This window comes from Temnothorax nylanderi, unplaced genomic scaffold, assembly GCF_030848795.1.
Source record: "Temnothorax nylanderi isolate EJ_2023f unplaced genomic scaffold, tnyl_v1.0 TNYL_tig0394_pilon, whole genome shotgun sequence".
In the NCBI taxonomy this organism is placed as follows: Eukaryota; Metazoa; Arthropoda; class Insecta; order Hymenoptera; family Formicidae; genus Temnothorax; species Temnothorax nylanderi.
The window spans coordinates 5,817-19,296 of record NW_027249456.1 but is presented as its reverse complement, the minus strand read 5'-3'; the positions used below and the strand labels follow the sequence as shown (position 1 = coordinate 19,296).

General features: G+C 33.7%; 2 protein-coding genes and 2 long non-coding RNA genes across 6 annotated transcripts; 1 reads left to right on the top strand and 3 right to left on the bottom strand.

The window, feature by feature from the left end:
- Denr (density-regulated protein) lies at positions 1-1,431 on the top strand. The gene is made up of 6 exons (XM_071721157.1): positions 1-105; positions 178-374; positions 643-727; positions 806-988; positions 1,066-1,205; positions 1,293-1,431. The coding sequence occupies exons 2-6, from the start codon at positions 273-275 to the stop codon at positions 1,335-1,337; spliced, it is 555 nt and encodes a 184-aa protein (XP_071577258.1). The 5' UTR covers positions 1-105; positions 178-272; the 3' UTR covers positions 1,338-1,431.
- On the bottom strand, positions 1,382-2,563 carry Crcp (CGRP receptor component). 2 transcript variants are annotated; one of them, XM_071721159.1, is made up of 5 exons: positions 2,435-2,563; positions 2,232-2,359; positions 2,023-2,150; positions 1,685-1,949; positions 1,382-1,569 (listed from the first exon to the last, which is right to left on the bottom strand). In XM_071721159.1, exons 3-5 carry the CDS (start codon positions 2,028-2,030, stop codon positions 1,462-1,464), a joined length of 381 nt encoding a protein of 126 aa, XP_071577260.1. In that variant the 5' UTR covers positions 2,031-2,150; positions 2,232-2,359; positions 2,435-2,563; the 3' UTR covers positions 1,382-1,461. The 2 variants fall into 2 exon arrangements, with proteins under 2 accessions (XP_071577260.1, XP_071577259.1); XM_071721158.1 differs by having other exon boundaries at positions 2,232-2,563.
- An 884-nt stretch (positions 2,564-3,447) lies between these two features.
- LOC139782193 (uncharacterized) lies at positions 3,448-4,982 on the bottom strand. The gene is made up of 2 exons (XR_011720810.1): positions 4,641-4,982; positions 3,448-4,516 (listed from the first exon to the last, which is right to left on the bottom strand). It is a non-coding gene; the product is annotated as an uncharacterized lncRNA (long non-coding RNA).
- Positions 4,983-10,347: 5,365 nt separating this feature from the next.
- LOC139782198 (uncharacterized) lies at positions 10,348-12,611 on the bottom strand. 2 transcript variants are annotated; one of them, XR_011720811.1, is made up of 2 exons: positions 11,835-12,611; positions 10,348-10,575 (listed from the first exon to the last, which is right to left on the bottom strand). It is a non-coding gene; the product is annotated as an uncharacterized lncRNA (long non-coding RNA). The 2 variants fall into 2 exon arrangements; XR_011720812.1 differs by lacking the exon at positions 11,835-12,611 and adding an exon at positions 10,763-11,828.
- Between the last annotated feature and the right edge of the window lie 869 nt (positions 12,612-13,480).

The window sequence follows — 13,480 nt, the reverse complement described above, 5'->3', positions numbered from 1 at the left end:
GCTTTTCAAGAAACCGAAAATCACTTTCTACGCTATCGAGTGACGAGTCTTGAAAATCGATCTGCAGGTCTCTACATCCCGACCCTGGCGGCTTCTAACCTAACGGTGCGCGCGGTGCGAGATATTTGTTGGCAGAGTTGTTTGTATACGTGAAAATAAGAAACGTTGCGTTTCCAGGAAGATCGGCACGGCACGGAGGAAAAATTTCTAAAACGACCTCGACTTGAAAGGACTGCCTGACGAGACCGCGAGTAAGGTTAGACGCCGCAAGGATGTCAGCAGAGGAACAGCCGGAGTTTCGATTGGGACCGGATTGTAATGTCACTTATCCTATTCGGGTCCAGTATTGCGGAAACTGCTCGCTACCCATCGAGGTAAGTCGCTACTTTCGATATTGATGCGAAGAAAGTGTACTCGATGACGAAAATAGACGAGTCACCATTGACAATCGTTAAAATGAAATTAATTATAACTGAAAATTAATTATAGCATATCGTATCTTAGAGAAAGAAAATAAAACAATAAACGTTTTGCACTAACTTTTTCATCTCTTCCAACGGGATAATGTGAATCTCACAGAAGAACGGAATTGATAACGAAGATGTTTATAACTCCAATTAAGGTCCAATTGTTGATTTGCAGTACTGCGAATACTACCCGGAATATGACAAGTGCAAGCAGTGGCTGGAGAGAAATCTGCCTACCGAATTCGAGAAGATGAAATTAGGTAATTGTGGAGAATTTTGATCACCGGAGACAGTTGGACAGTTGGAGGTTTTAACTGAAAGACTATGTTCTAATCCAGCTACAGAGGATGGCTCCACCGAAGTCAGCACAGGGGAGGACGAGAAGAAGCGGCAGAAGCGAGGCGGTAAGGGTATGCTGAAAACCAAGAAGAAAGAGGATATACCACGGTTGGTGACCATCTCTAGAGCACCTAGAGGAAAGAAGAAATCTGTCACAGTTGTAACTGGCCTTAGCACTTTTGGTAATACATCAAATCGACCCTTTAAACGGATTGCAAAACAAATAATTCCAATGTTGAAAAATATATATTCTTTACAGACATCGACTTGAAGGTAGCAGCGAAATTTTTCGGCAGCAAGTTTGCCTGTGGATCCAGCGTGACTGGCGATGACGAGATAGTCATACAGGGAGACGTCAAGGATGACTTATTCGAGGTGATACCTGAGAAATGGCCACAAGTAAGTTACAGTTTTAAAAGGAGGAAAAAAAGAATAAAAGCCATCAAACGCAAAAGTTTCTTAATGGAAAATTCTGCTCTTTTTCAGATTGACGAGGACTCTATAGACGATCTTGGAGATCAAAAGAGATAATAAGGCTATCCACTATTACGCACGCACAATAATTTAATTATACACTATTTCCAGTCGTGTTTATTATAAATAAAATGTACATACGCAAAATATATTTAAATAAGTTATTTTTTAAGATCTAAAATTAGGTCTCTTGTTCTGCGTCCTGCTCATCTCCCCGCACATTTGCGACGATCTGAAGCACGGTCTCCACTTCTTCCTCCGACAGCCGTTCCTCGCTCTCTTCAACCATCTGTATATAAACATTTCAAAATAGATCTATAGTCCATTGAGATATTCAGAGACTCAAATCTCTCCTTTCCACCGCTTCCTAATTAGGATATTTGTTAGGAAAGAAGGAACCGTACCAATTGTATCTCGAGTGGTGTAGTGGGGCAGAGGTTGAGAAGAGTAAGCTTCTCGGCCTTAGTCAATTTAATGGGTTCCATCGCTTTTAGGAACTCGCGGATTTTCTCTGGATTTTGCTTCTTGCACGGCGTGTCTTCCAGATACTTGATCGTCTGATAAGTAATGGTCGCGAGCTGATTCATCTGCTTCTTATAAGACTTCGTGTTTTGCAAGATATTCAGAACTTCGTAATTGCTCAGAAGGGTGTTCCAATTTCCTTTTATGCTGAAAGATTGACGGCGATAAAACCTAACGATTATCGCGAGCGAAACGAGATCTAACGAACTTGATAACTTACACTTTCATGTTGTGTCCTCTTGAATTGAAAGGGGTTTTATAATGACGATTCCAAGTAGTTGCGACTTAATAAGATGCTCTCTTTTTTAATGTACGACCGATTAGTGATTAGTTATGGAACCCCTTTAACTTTTTCAAATTTCGAGGTTAGGACGCCCAGTAATAAACACCTTTTTTTAAATATACAAAGTGCGCTGATTCTTCACTTACGATAGTTTCACGATTATTAATCCACGAATTCAAGATAATCGTCGTCTTTCTTTGGACGCATGATCCGCGCGGTGTTTCTCACGTTTCTGACATGCTCTCGGCCTCTCCGGCTCCGTTTACAAGTACAACTGTTAAGGGGATCCTGGAGTGATTATTAGTTATTACGGATTCGTAATAACAAGATTTCTCATAAAATAAGTTACATAGATTCGTGAATTTTTTTTTATATACTCTTTATATAATAATGCAGTCCGCTACAGAGCCCGATTTTGCATTTTTGCTTTTAAAAATTTATAATAAATAAAATACGGACTCGCAGCCACTCGCAGCTAACCCAACCCGACAGAGGTCTCCACCGTGTCTCCTGCCGACCCTTAACATCCGTTTGCACCTGTTCGCTGTTCGCGTCAAGTGCAGCGGTTCTTCGCACCGGACGTATGTATAATGGCTACGGTCAGAGAGATAAAAAGAAAGGGAAAAAGAAAGAACGAAAATATTACAATGATAGTAATTTATTGTATTAAGACACTTGTATTTAAAAAAAAAATGTTATGCAATACATAATAAACTATATAAAATAAAGAATATAAAATATATAATAATAAACGAAATATTTTTATAATTTATTGTATTAAGACACTTGTATTAAAAAAAAAAATATTATGGAATACATAATAAACTTTATAAAATAAAAAATATAGAATATATAATAATAAACGAAAAATTTTTATTGTATAGTTTTATAAATTATTAGAAAAGCAAGACATATTGAAGCTTATTAAGAAAAAATATTATGCATAGCCATGGATTTGCTATCATACCGTCGATTTGCTATCGTTATTTTCTTTGATAAATATGTAATCGTAAACGACAAATCTTTTAATAATTTTGAAATACAACTGATGACAGTTTAAAATATGATTAGCAGAAACATCACGAAATTTAGATATAAGAAATGATTTGATGTTGGTATTTCCTATATCCGAAAAATATTTTGAATAATATCTGAACATCTGTTCTAATCGTAAAAAAAATGCCGAATGTAAGTTTGTTAATAAAATATAAAGAATTCTCAGTGTAAGCTTTCAGTTGTACTAATTTTGTAAAATGATAAGATAATTTACTCTTAGATCCTACAGAAAGCAAACACTTGTTACAAATTTTACACCTTCGGCTAATTGAATTAATAATGTATCCGGCAATATTATACAACGAATTCAATTCAAGATTAGACAGTTGTATTATGTAAGGATTGAAAGGGGGAAGTGTATCTATATTTATTACATTATTATTATTTTCCGCAATACTTATGCCTTTTTGTTTTTTTTTTTGTTTTTTTGTCCTTATTTAAGTATTCTAGAAATCCTTGTAAATAATTTCCCCCATCATTATCGTAACTACTACTATAAATATATTTCATGTACATGGCTATGGAAATAAGTTTTAAGTCTTGAATAAATTGTAATGGATGCGGTATCACATGCTTTAGTCTGATTTGTGAAAAAAGATTTTCTACGGCATCTTGAGTAAATCGAGAAGTTAAAACAAATTGCACGTTTCTGTGTTCAAGGAGATAGTCAGTTAATTGAAGTATGGATGTAGTAGTTATAATAATGCCTCTCTGTACAGGTTTAAATTCACCATTTCCTATTTGTAACTCTGTAAAAATATCAATAACTTCTCGTAAAAATTCGATATTCTCAGTATATATGTTTTCTACTTTTTACCAAGCGCTAGTTTACAAGTTCTTGATGTAACCAGACTAAACCATTTACATATAAGTTTGACAAACCACGCAGTAGTATAAAAATCATCTTATTACGTTCATGCGCTAATAATTGAAATGAACTGCTAACATCGTTCGAAAAAACATTTTTAGCTTTGTTTACCCTCATTTTACTGAAATTGTTCGTACATTTGATATCAGAGACTTTAAATCTAGGCGTTAATAATAGTTCCGAATTTTCTTGAATAGTTAGCAGTTCATCGAAGTGTTTTAAATATATTTTGTTTGTCGGTAACTTATATTTGTGTACGGTATTTTCAGAAATGGTTATTACTTTGTTATTAATCAAAGCTTGTTTCAGATTTTTGAGAAGATGAGGTGGGTCGGCAATAACATACAAATATCTATTTATATCGCAAGGATGTATGATACGATTAACTGTGTTACTATATTTTCCTGAGCTTATACCTAACAGTTTCCAAATTCCAAGGTTTCCTGAACCCATGTCTGATGTTATAAAATTCACGTGGAAGCCCACTGCTTCTGCTTTATGTATTATCTGAAATATTATTTCTTTTGCTATTTTACTGTTAAAACTGTTACCTGTAAGATGATATCCCACTATATGTTTCCAACGATTAACTATACCACAAGCATGAAAACTAAAGCATGCGTAGCAATACCTGTTTCATTTGGAAATGTTATATCTCCTACAATTGCTTCGGTGGAAGGATCATAGGATTTTCGCGGTGTGATAGCCATTTCATCGAATACCAGTCCACATTCTACATCAGTATCTTTACAAAAGTAAGACTTCTTATATGCTAAGAAGTCAAACATCTTCTCCGAAATTCCGGGCTCAAATTTGAAATCTTCCAATCGTCTTTGTATTGTTCGTAAAGATGGAAATGGCATACCTTGACGAAGAACTTCTTCATAACCATTGGTTCCACATGCCAGCTTTAATTTTAGAGCACGCTGTACAGTTTCATTAGACCAATTTTTACTTTGTTGACATTTGTACATAATACTGCTATTTGATCTTCGTTAAATATTCTTTGTAGAGCCTTCTTGTATTATCATTATTTATTTTTTGTTCTAATGAGTGTAGTTTTAATCTCATCACTTTCATTTTCTTTTGCATTATTATCATACGCAGCTTTGCTTTTTTAATTACTTCATTACATTTTTCTTTACATAATTGTTCGTTGTTTGAGTTTTCAGATTCAGAGATACATGTATCAGAAGTAGATGTCGTCAATATGCATTCTGCCGTGTTATTTTCAGCTGTAGTAGAAAGTACAGCATCTACAATGTTGCTTTCTGGAATGTCATTTACTGAAATATACTCCGCAGTGTTCTTTATTGTATTACATTCCAAATCTTCAATGTTTAGCTGCAATATATTATTGATACGTGAAATACGTGTAAGTGTATATATATTTTTGCCTAATAATTTTAATGTATCTATCAATACTCACTTGCTCTTCTTTAGCATGTTCCTTTGATATTTGTTCATTTCTGCTTGTATCTGTATTTTTCTTTTTCATAAAAAACCCAAATATTGTTGGGACCGCATTTGGTTTTAATTTTCGTTTTCCGTCACATCTTTGTTCCCACATTTCTGGAGAAAAATGCATCTGAAAATACAAAATATATATTATATATGCCCGGATAGCACAGTGACGTCAAATGACATATTAATTCCGTCTTAATGACGTCTCTAACTTAGACCGTGAGACAGGTTAGTTTTTATGGACATTGTATAGCAATAAAAGCAAAAACCATTACTTTACCTCGCAGAGATACGAAGTATTCGTCGCTGTCCAATTTTCGCGTGGAACATTTTGTTGCCATAAAGCCCGACGTTCCGGGTCTCTCGGAAACACTTTCATAATGTAACCTTTTTTTGCAGAGTTATTGCAAAAAGGCGCAGCACACCCAACCATTCTCACAATTGTTCTTTAAAATTATTAAAACTCGGATATGGGACATTGAACACGTGGTGAACACTTCATACGTAACGTAATAGAGAATATACATACATGACATACGTGACATACGCAGCACCGTTATGCGCATGCGTTTGTCTAAAGTAAGATGGCGTATATCTCTATCTCTCTCGCAGAATTTTGCTGAAACTTCAACGTGTCGCGACTCTTATTAGAGGGACTCTAAGAGAGAAGGATGAGAGGCGCAATGACGGCGATTTTCTTGGGACGCTTTTGCTAGGCCGTACAGTAGCGCCACACATCCACTTTCAGGAATTGGAACTACGAGTCACATCCACTTTTCGATACTGTCGATGAATTTGGTTCATGTCCGTGCTATGTATACATCCACTTTTCGATATTGTCGGTCTTTGGTGGTTCGTGTCCGAACTACCCAGCTGGAGGGGATATGCTGCCGCCGCGGCGGCACGCGCGCGGCTATATGCGACGTTGCCACGATATGCCACGCATTTCGGGTATCGTGTCTCGTGTCTCGTGCCTCGCCGACTGCCAAGTCGACGATGCGCTACGTCATATTTATAAATATTTATTTAATCATATTTACAATTTTTATATTTATAAGTTTTAAATATGCATATATATATAGGTATATATGCATATTAAAAAAATATATATATATATTTATTTATTTATAAATGTAAAAATTATAAATAAAATGAAATAAATATTTATAAACACTAATTCAGGAAGGAAAGGATTTAGGAGTAGAGAGAGCTATGCATAAATAAAATATAGATATTAATTGTTACTTTATTATTTATTGAAGATTATTTTTGGTAATAATATATATGTTGATGCCCGATATATTTTTTTCTTCACCAGCTCCGCCTCTTCCTCTACCTCTGCCTCTGCCTCTGCCTCTTCCTCGGCCTCTACCTCTCCCTCGCATCGCGATAAAACAAGACAATAAAAAGAAAAAGAAATATGTGTGTGTGTGCGTGTGTGTGTGCAGCGTAACATATGTCTGATGTTAGATCTTAGATTGTTATCTATACGAATTTATTATGTATATATATATACCCTAAGGACCACCTAAGTCCTTAGGGTATATACATATACCCTAAGGACCACCCTAATATATAGATATATATATATATATAGATATATATATAGATATATATACGTATAGATATATATATATATATATATATATATATATATATATATTAGGGTGGTCCTTTTATATATTTACTCGACAAAAAAATTTTGTTTTAAATTTTTTTTGCGGCACCCCCTAGAATGTTTCCAATTCGCAAAAAAATAATTCCTGCCAAAACTCAGCTCGATTGGATAACGGAAACCCGTGCCCCCGGATTTTTAAACATTTGAGTTCTCTTGTATTAAACTGTTTATTCCATTAACATTGGTTTTTAAAGCGTATTTTCCACAAAAATCCGGCCTAAAGCACTTTTCTTTTTTTAATATGTGTGTCTTGCTTTTCTGCATCGTTTGAGACCTTATACGTCTCATTTAAACAATTAGGTAAATTGTTAATAACTAAAAAATAAAAATAAATAGTTATTGCATTTATTGCTTGATCAGCTGGAAAAAATTATGTATGGGCTACAAAAGTTATAGTAGTATGTTTAGAGCCAAAAGAAGAATAAAAATTAAAAGATTTCATGTTTTTATTAAAAACAATCAATTTTTTGTGGCTAACGTTACCTAATAATATTTATACTTAAGTCCTAAAGCTTTTGCGCTTGCGTTCTTTGATCAGAAAGTATCCGCAGATACGAAAAAGTAGATGATTGAAGCTATCAATGTAGAAAAAATATCGACAAATGAAAGTGTTAAGGAGGTTCTACAGATAATGGATGTATCTAAAAATTGGAAAAAAACTTTATGGACGTATAAAGTAAGATGCGAGAAAAGTGCTCAAAAAATTTTAGCATCGGTTATCGTGTAAAAATTTGCAAAAATGAATTTTGAAATCACAGTTTTAACATGAGCTCTTATGGCAAAAGGGTTCCCGGAGACAGGAAACGAGATATTAATTATATGAAGGCGGCCTACCAGAGATTCAAAAAACGGAGCTCTTATAGATCTTAATCTAAGCTTTTCAGAAATATCGAGAAAAACAAGGGTTATCGTGTAAAATTTTGTGATATTGGCTATTGAAACAGGCCATATCACAGTTCACGTAGCGTGCTTCGAATAACAAGGGAGATTTAACAACGTCGCAGCGACTGCACCTCACATAACCTTTTATCTGTCAATGATTTTTGGGCATTTTCCATTCGAAGAACAACTTTCTTTTTAGCGAATTTTCCTCTTTTGACACCACGTAAGACTCTATCCTTATTTCTCCATGAATTGGTCGGGCTTGGAGGAGTCATTATAAATTTATAAAAGTAAACGCAGTCACTGACTAGAAAAGGACCACGCTTATATGAGCAGAACAGCGAGACTCAAGTTCGTGACGTTATCACATTTTCTCGCATGTATAAGAAGCCGGAGTCAAAGGAGCACTTACACGATATTTTTAATTATTCCTCGCTTCGACTAATACGGGTATGATATAAGCTCTAACATCATCAAAATTCATGAAAATATTTTATGAATACTTAGAATTGATGAATTTGAAGATTTTCTCTTCATCTCTCGACTGACTAGAGAGTACCTGTAGAACCTCCTTAAGCGCGTAGTTATAAGAGCACACAATATTCCTGAAGTGCTAGAAAAAGATATCGAACATTCGTAACTACGAAAACAGCTGATTTTTTCGACGGATTTAACCCTTAAATGCCACACCTCTCAAGAATCTCGTAAATGACACATGGGGTCTAAAAGACCCCAGCATGAAAAATGTCTCCTTACTTATTGATTTTTTGATATTTAGTTATGAAAATTATTTTCAATGTTGTTCAAGGCTTAGAAAAGAGAATAAAATGCTTATATCCCAGTAAACAATTTGTCAGCAAATTGTAACCAATTTGACACCAAATACGCGCAAAACTTGTCGACAAATTCGGTGCGATCTGTGTCTGCAATACGCTTGTGTTTTGCTAGCAAAGCTTGTGTACATGACTTGACACCAAATTGACGCCAAATATCGAGCAAAACAGGACAGCAAAAGTTCAACGGCAAATTTGCGCCATATTGTGAACAAGGCTTGCCAACAAAAGCTCGACAGCAAATTTGTGCCAAATTGCGAGCAAACCTTGACAAAAGAACTTGACGCCAAATTGACACCAAATACCGAGCAAAGCTTGCCAGCAATCTAACAGCAAATTGTTGACAAATTGCTATCAAAGTTTGTTGACAAAACCCGACGCCAAATTGATATCAAATATCAAACAAGATTTGAGAACAATACTTAACAGCAAATTGGCACCAAATACAGAGCAAATCTTGATGACACAGCTTGACGCCAAATTGCAGCAAGCCTTGTTACGTAGCCATTAATAAATACTAAAATATATTTTTTTAGGGAAAATTAAAAGCATTAAATTATAAAAAGCATATAATTTTTTATTGATTTACAATAAATTATTTTATACATATGTTAAAAGAAATCTTTATATTTATAAAACATTATAAGACATTTATAAAATCTAACGGTGGCAATAAAATAATTAATTATATATTAATTACAGTAAATGTTATACAATGTGAATTTACTGACATATGCAAACATTTAACTTTGTCAACAGCACATACAATATTTGTAAACACTCGAGAATCTTATATAATGCCTGGAACACATACTCCGTGCGCAGATAATGCATTGGCCGGTATAAGAAGGATTTATAGAATCTTACTGAAAACACGAGTATAATTTCTATGAAAATGCATCTAAAACAATATTCTTATAAGCCTAATACTACTAACTTTCCTTTCTTTAATCATACAATAATAACTACCGTGCATATTTAAACAACTAGTTCAAACTTGAAACACGATTTATTATTTGCAAGAATGCAAAATTGAAATAAACAAATGTTCACAATGTGCATAGTTCGTCGATTACGATGGAATAATGCAGTACTGTTGTCAGAAAGAAATAACAAAAGAATAATATACATCATTTAGGTGCAAGCAACCGAAGTGAATTTTGTAGTGTTTGATGTAATAGAAATTAATATACAGCAGAAAAAAACTGTTCAAACAAAACTTTTAAACCGTTCAAACAAAACTTTTAAACTATTCAAACAAAACTTTAAACTTTTACAGATAAAAAAATACACGATATTTTATCAACAGTTCCAAGATTATTTTGAGAAATATTTTAATCAAAGAAAGAATATGTAAAAATTTTAATATTGCAAGAATATGATAGTTATAAAACTAAAGCATTTCCCTTGTATTTTAAATTGTTTTAAATTGTTTCTATTTCAAACTAATATTACAATTTTGCCTTAATCAGATTCAAACGGCAAGTAGAATGAAACATTTTATTACATAATATTACATATTCTTTATACTCTTATAACTCTTCTTTAAGACTATAAGAGTATAACTCTTTATACTCTTATAACTCTTCTTTATAACTCTTGTTTTCACGAAACATTTCGAATATTTTTTATTCTCATCACTATTCTCGCAGTTTTCAGAATTATCATCGTTGTCATCTGAATGAGCCTCGTTATTGTTGCCGGTGTGTCTGTTAATGTTAAATATATCTCTATAATTATCGTTATTTTCGAAATCAAAGTGTTCAGAGTACTCAAAATGATCAGAATTATTAGAAAATTCAGAATGGTGAGGAAGTTCAGAATGATGAAAAAGTTAAGAATAATGAGAAAGTTCAGATTCTTTTTGATTATGAAGAAAATCTGGTATTACGGAACTTTGGCTTTTAACGGAAGCATGTGCTTGCTGAATATGCGACTGATCGAATTCAATTAAAGAATCTGTTGAATTGAGTTCTTCTACAACTTCAACATTCACTTTCTGCCTTTTAACTTTCTTAGAAAGCTTATGAAACGGTGTTTTTTGGCATGTTCTAAAATAAACTGCAAATAAATTTAAATGTTATGTTTACATAAAATACATAGATTTCAAAATATATACTATCTTTACTTTTTAAAAACATTTATTTTTTCAAATTTTCTACTGCACAATCACTATAACAAATGGAATGTTAATGGAAAAAAATATAACTAAATTAATTAAACTAACAGTACAAAATAAACTTATAGGATGGAAGGCTGGCTGATTTTCTCGAGTTATAAAAAGGTCATCAATTTAAATTTAAAAACAAAATCTCGTTTAATTAAACAAATTTTAAATACAATTAACGTTTTACGTTTCGACTTTATATACTTAGTCTTCTTCAGAAACCTGATACATAAGAGATAATACATAAAAAATAATTAAAAAATAAAAAGAAATAAAATTGCTACAGATAAAAAGGATAGAGAACAAAGCCGCATACTTTGGACTGACTTGCCAGAAATGTAGCTAAGATCTACACTATGACATAGTATAGACCTTAGCCACTAATGTAATACTAATGTAATGTATATACGAGTTGTCAAAAATAGAATGAAATAAGTCAAGTAATAAAATTGTTACTATTATCTATACTGTTGTTATTATTATCAAACGATATTATTTATTATTTGACAGTGTAAAATTGTAATGCATATATTAAAATTACATTAGGGCTAGAATATAAACCAGACCCACAAGAATGAGAGCAATTCCAAGATCTCAAGACGAGAATTAACCAGATCTTACAGGGCGGAATTAAGGAGTCTGGATTACTGATTGAAATCAAAGTAAGAAAAGAAAAGAAAAAAAAAGAAAAGAAAAGAGAGGGGGGCCTCTGCTTTTGTCCACGAGATCAATTCTAGGGCTAGAATATAAACCAGAGCCACAAGAATGAGAGCAATTCCAGATCTTAAGACGAGAATTAACCTTGCAGAGCCCCTTGTACTACCACGATCAATGTCGATCTTCCAATATGGCGTCCCAAATGAGAATATCGGAAGGGCCCTGCTCGCTGGACCGGACTCCTCGCCTCAATCCTCCCTCAAGCTCTCCTTTTCCTGGCGGTAAGCTCTCCTTGGGAAGTCGAATCTCGCTCGGTTGGTCTCCAGAATACGTGCCGCTTAGCTCAATCAGTTACGAAAACGTACTCGTCTCGTCCGAAGAAACGCAGCAAGAGCGGCCATGACACTGAACAAGAGCGAGGAAGGAGGTGGGGGCGCATTGAAAGTGGCGACTCATGTGTCGCGCCATCTGAATGAAACGCCCTAAACATCGTTTGGTATTTGGCGTCAATTTGTTCTTAAGTTTTGTTACCAAAATTTGCTCAATATTTGGCATCAATTTGGCGTTAGGTTTAGTCAACAAACTTTAACAGCAATTTGGTGCCAATTTGTTATCAGGTAGTTGCTAAGCTTTGCTCGGTATTTGGCGTCAATTTGTTCTCAAGCTTTGTCACCAAAATTAGCTCAATATTTGGCATTCATTTGGTGTTAGGTTTTGTCAACTAATTTTAGCGGCAATTTGATGCCAATTTGTTATCAGGTACTACTAAGCTTTGCTCGATATTTGGTATCAATTTGGCGTCAATTGTGTACGCATGTTTTGATACGTATTTGCTAGCAGTTTGTCGACAACATTTGATAAAACAAATTTTGATGCAAATTTGTACCATTTCTGAAACCAAAATTTGTAGCAAGTATTTGGCATTATTTGTTCGAACAGATTTGGCTATCTGGGATTGTTAAAATTTCAATTTCAACATAGTATAAAAAATTAAGATCGCCAACAGTTAAAATGTTGGCTCCAAAATCAAAAAAATAATAAATAATAAATAAATAAATATGAGCTCCATATTTGGCGGGAACATTTTAAAATATATCATTCTAAAGGGTCTGGGGTCCGCTGGACCCCGGGTGGCATTTAAGGGTTAATATTAGTCGGGATTTTATGCAGACTGACCCGTCAACCTGGTCAGAAAACGACACTTTTAAAAAAGGTTTTCAAATTGTATCCAAATTAAAAGTTATTAACGATACAGCGGAAAGAGGCGTTAAGTTAATGGAGGATTACAGTAAATTAATTACTAGAAACGAAGATCAAAAACAGTATTTATTACGAGTTGTAAAAGATTATCGCCGCCGCTTCCCTGATTCGACAAAGAAAACCTTATTATTGCAATAAATATTATTAGGTAACGTTAGCCACAAAAAATTGATTGTTTTTAATAAAGACATGAAATCTTTTAATTTTTGTTCTTCTTTTAGCTCTAAACATACTATTATAACTTTTATAGCCCATACATAATTTTTTCCAGCTGATCAAGCAATAAATGCAATAACTATTTATTTTTATTTTGTAGTTATTAACAATTTACCTAATTGTTTAAATGAGACGTATAAGGTCTTAAACGATGCAGAAAAGCAAGACACACATGTTAAAAAAAGAAAAGTGCTTTAGGCCGATTTTTGTGGAAAATACGCTTTAAGGTAGTTCGATGATGAAACAACTTTTGCCAAAAGTGATAGGTTTTATTTTTTATATCGAAAGAAGGAACTCTCCTGAATCGATTAAGC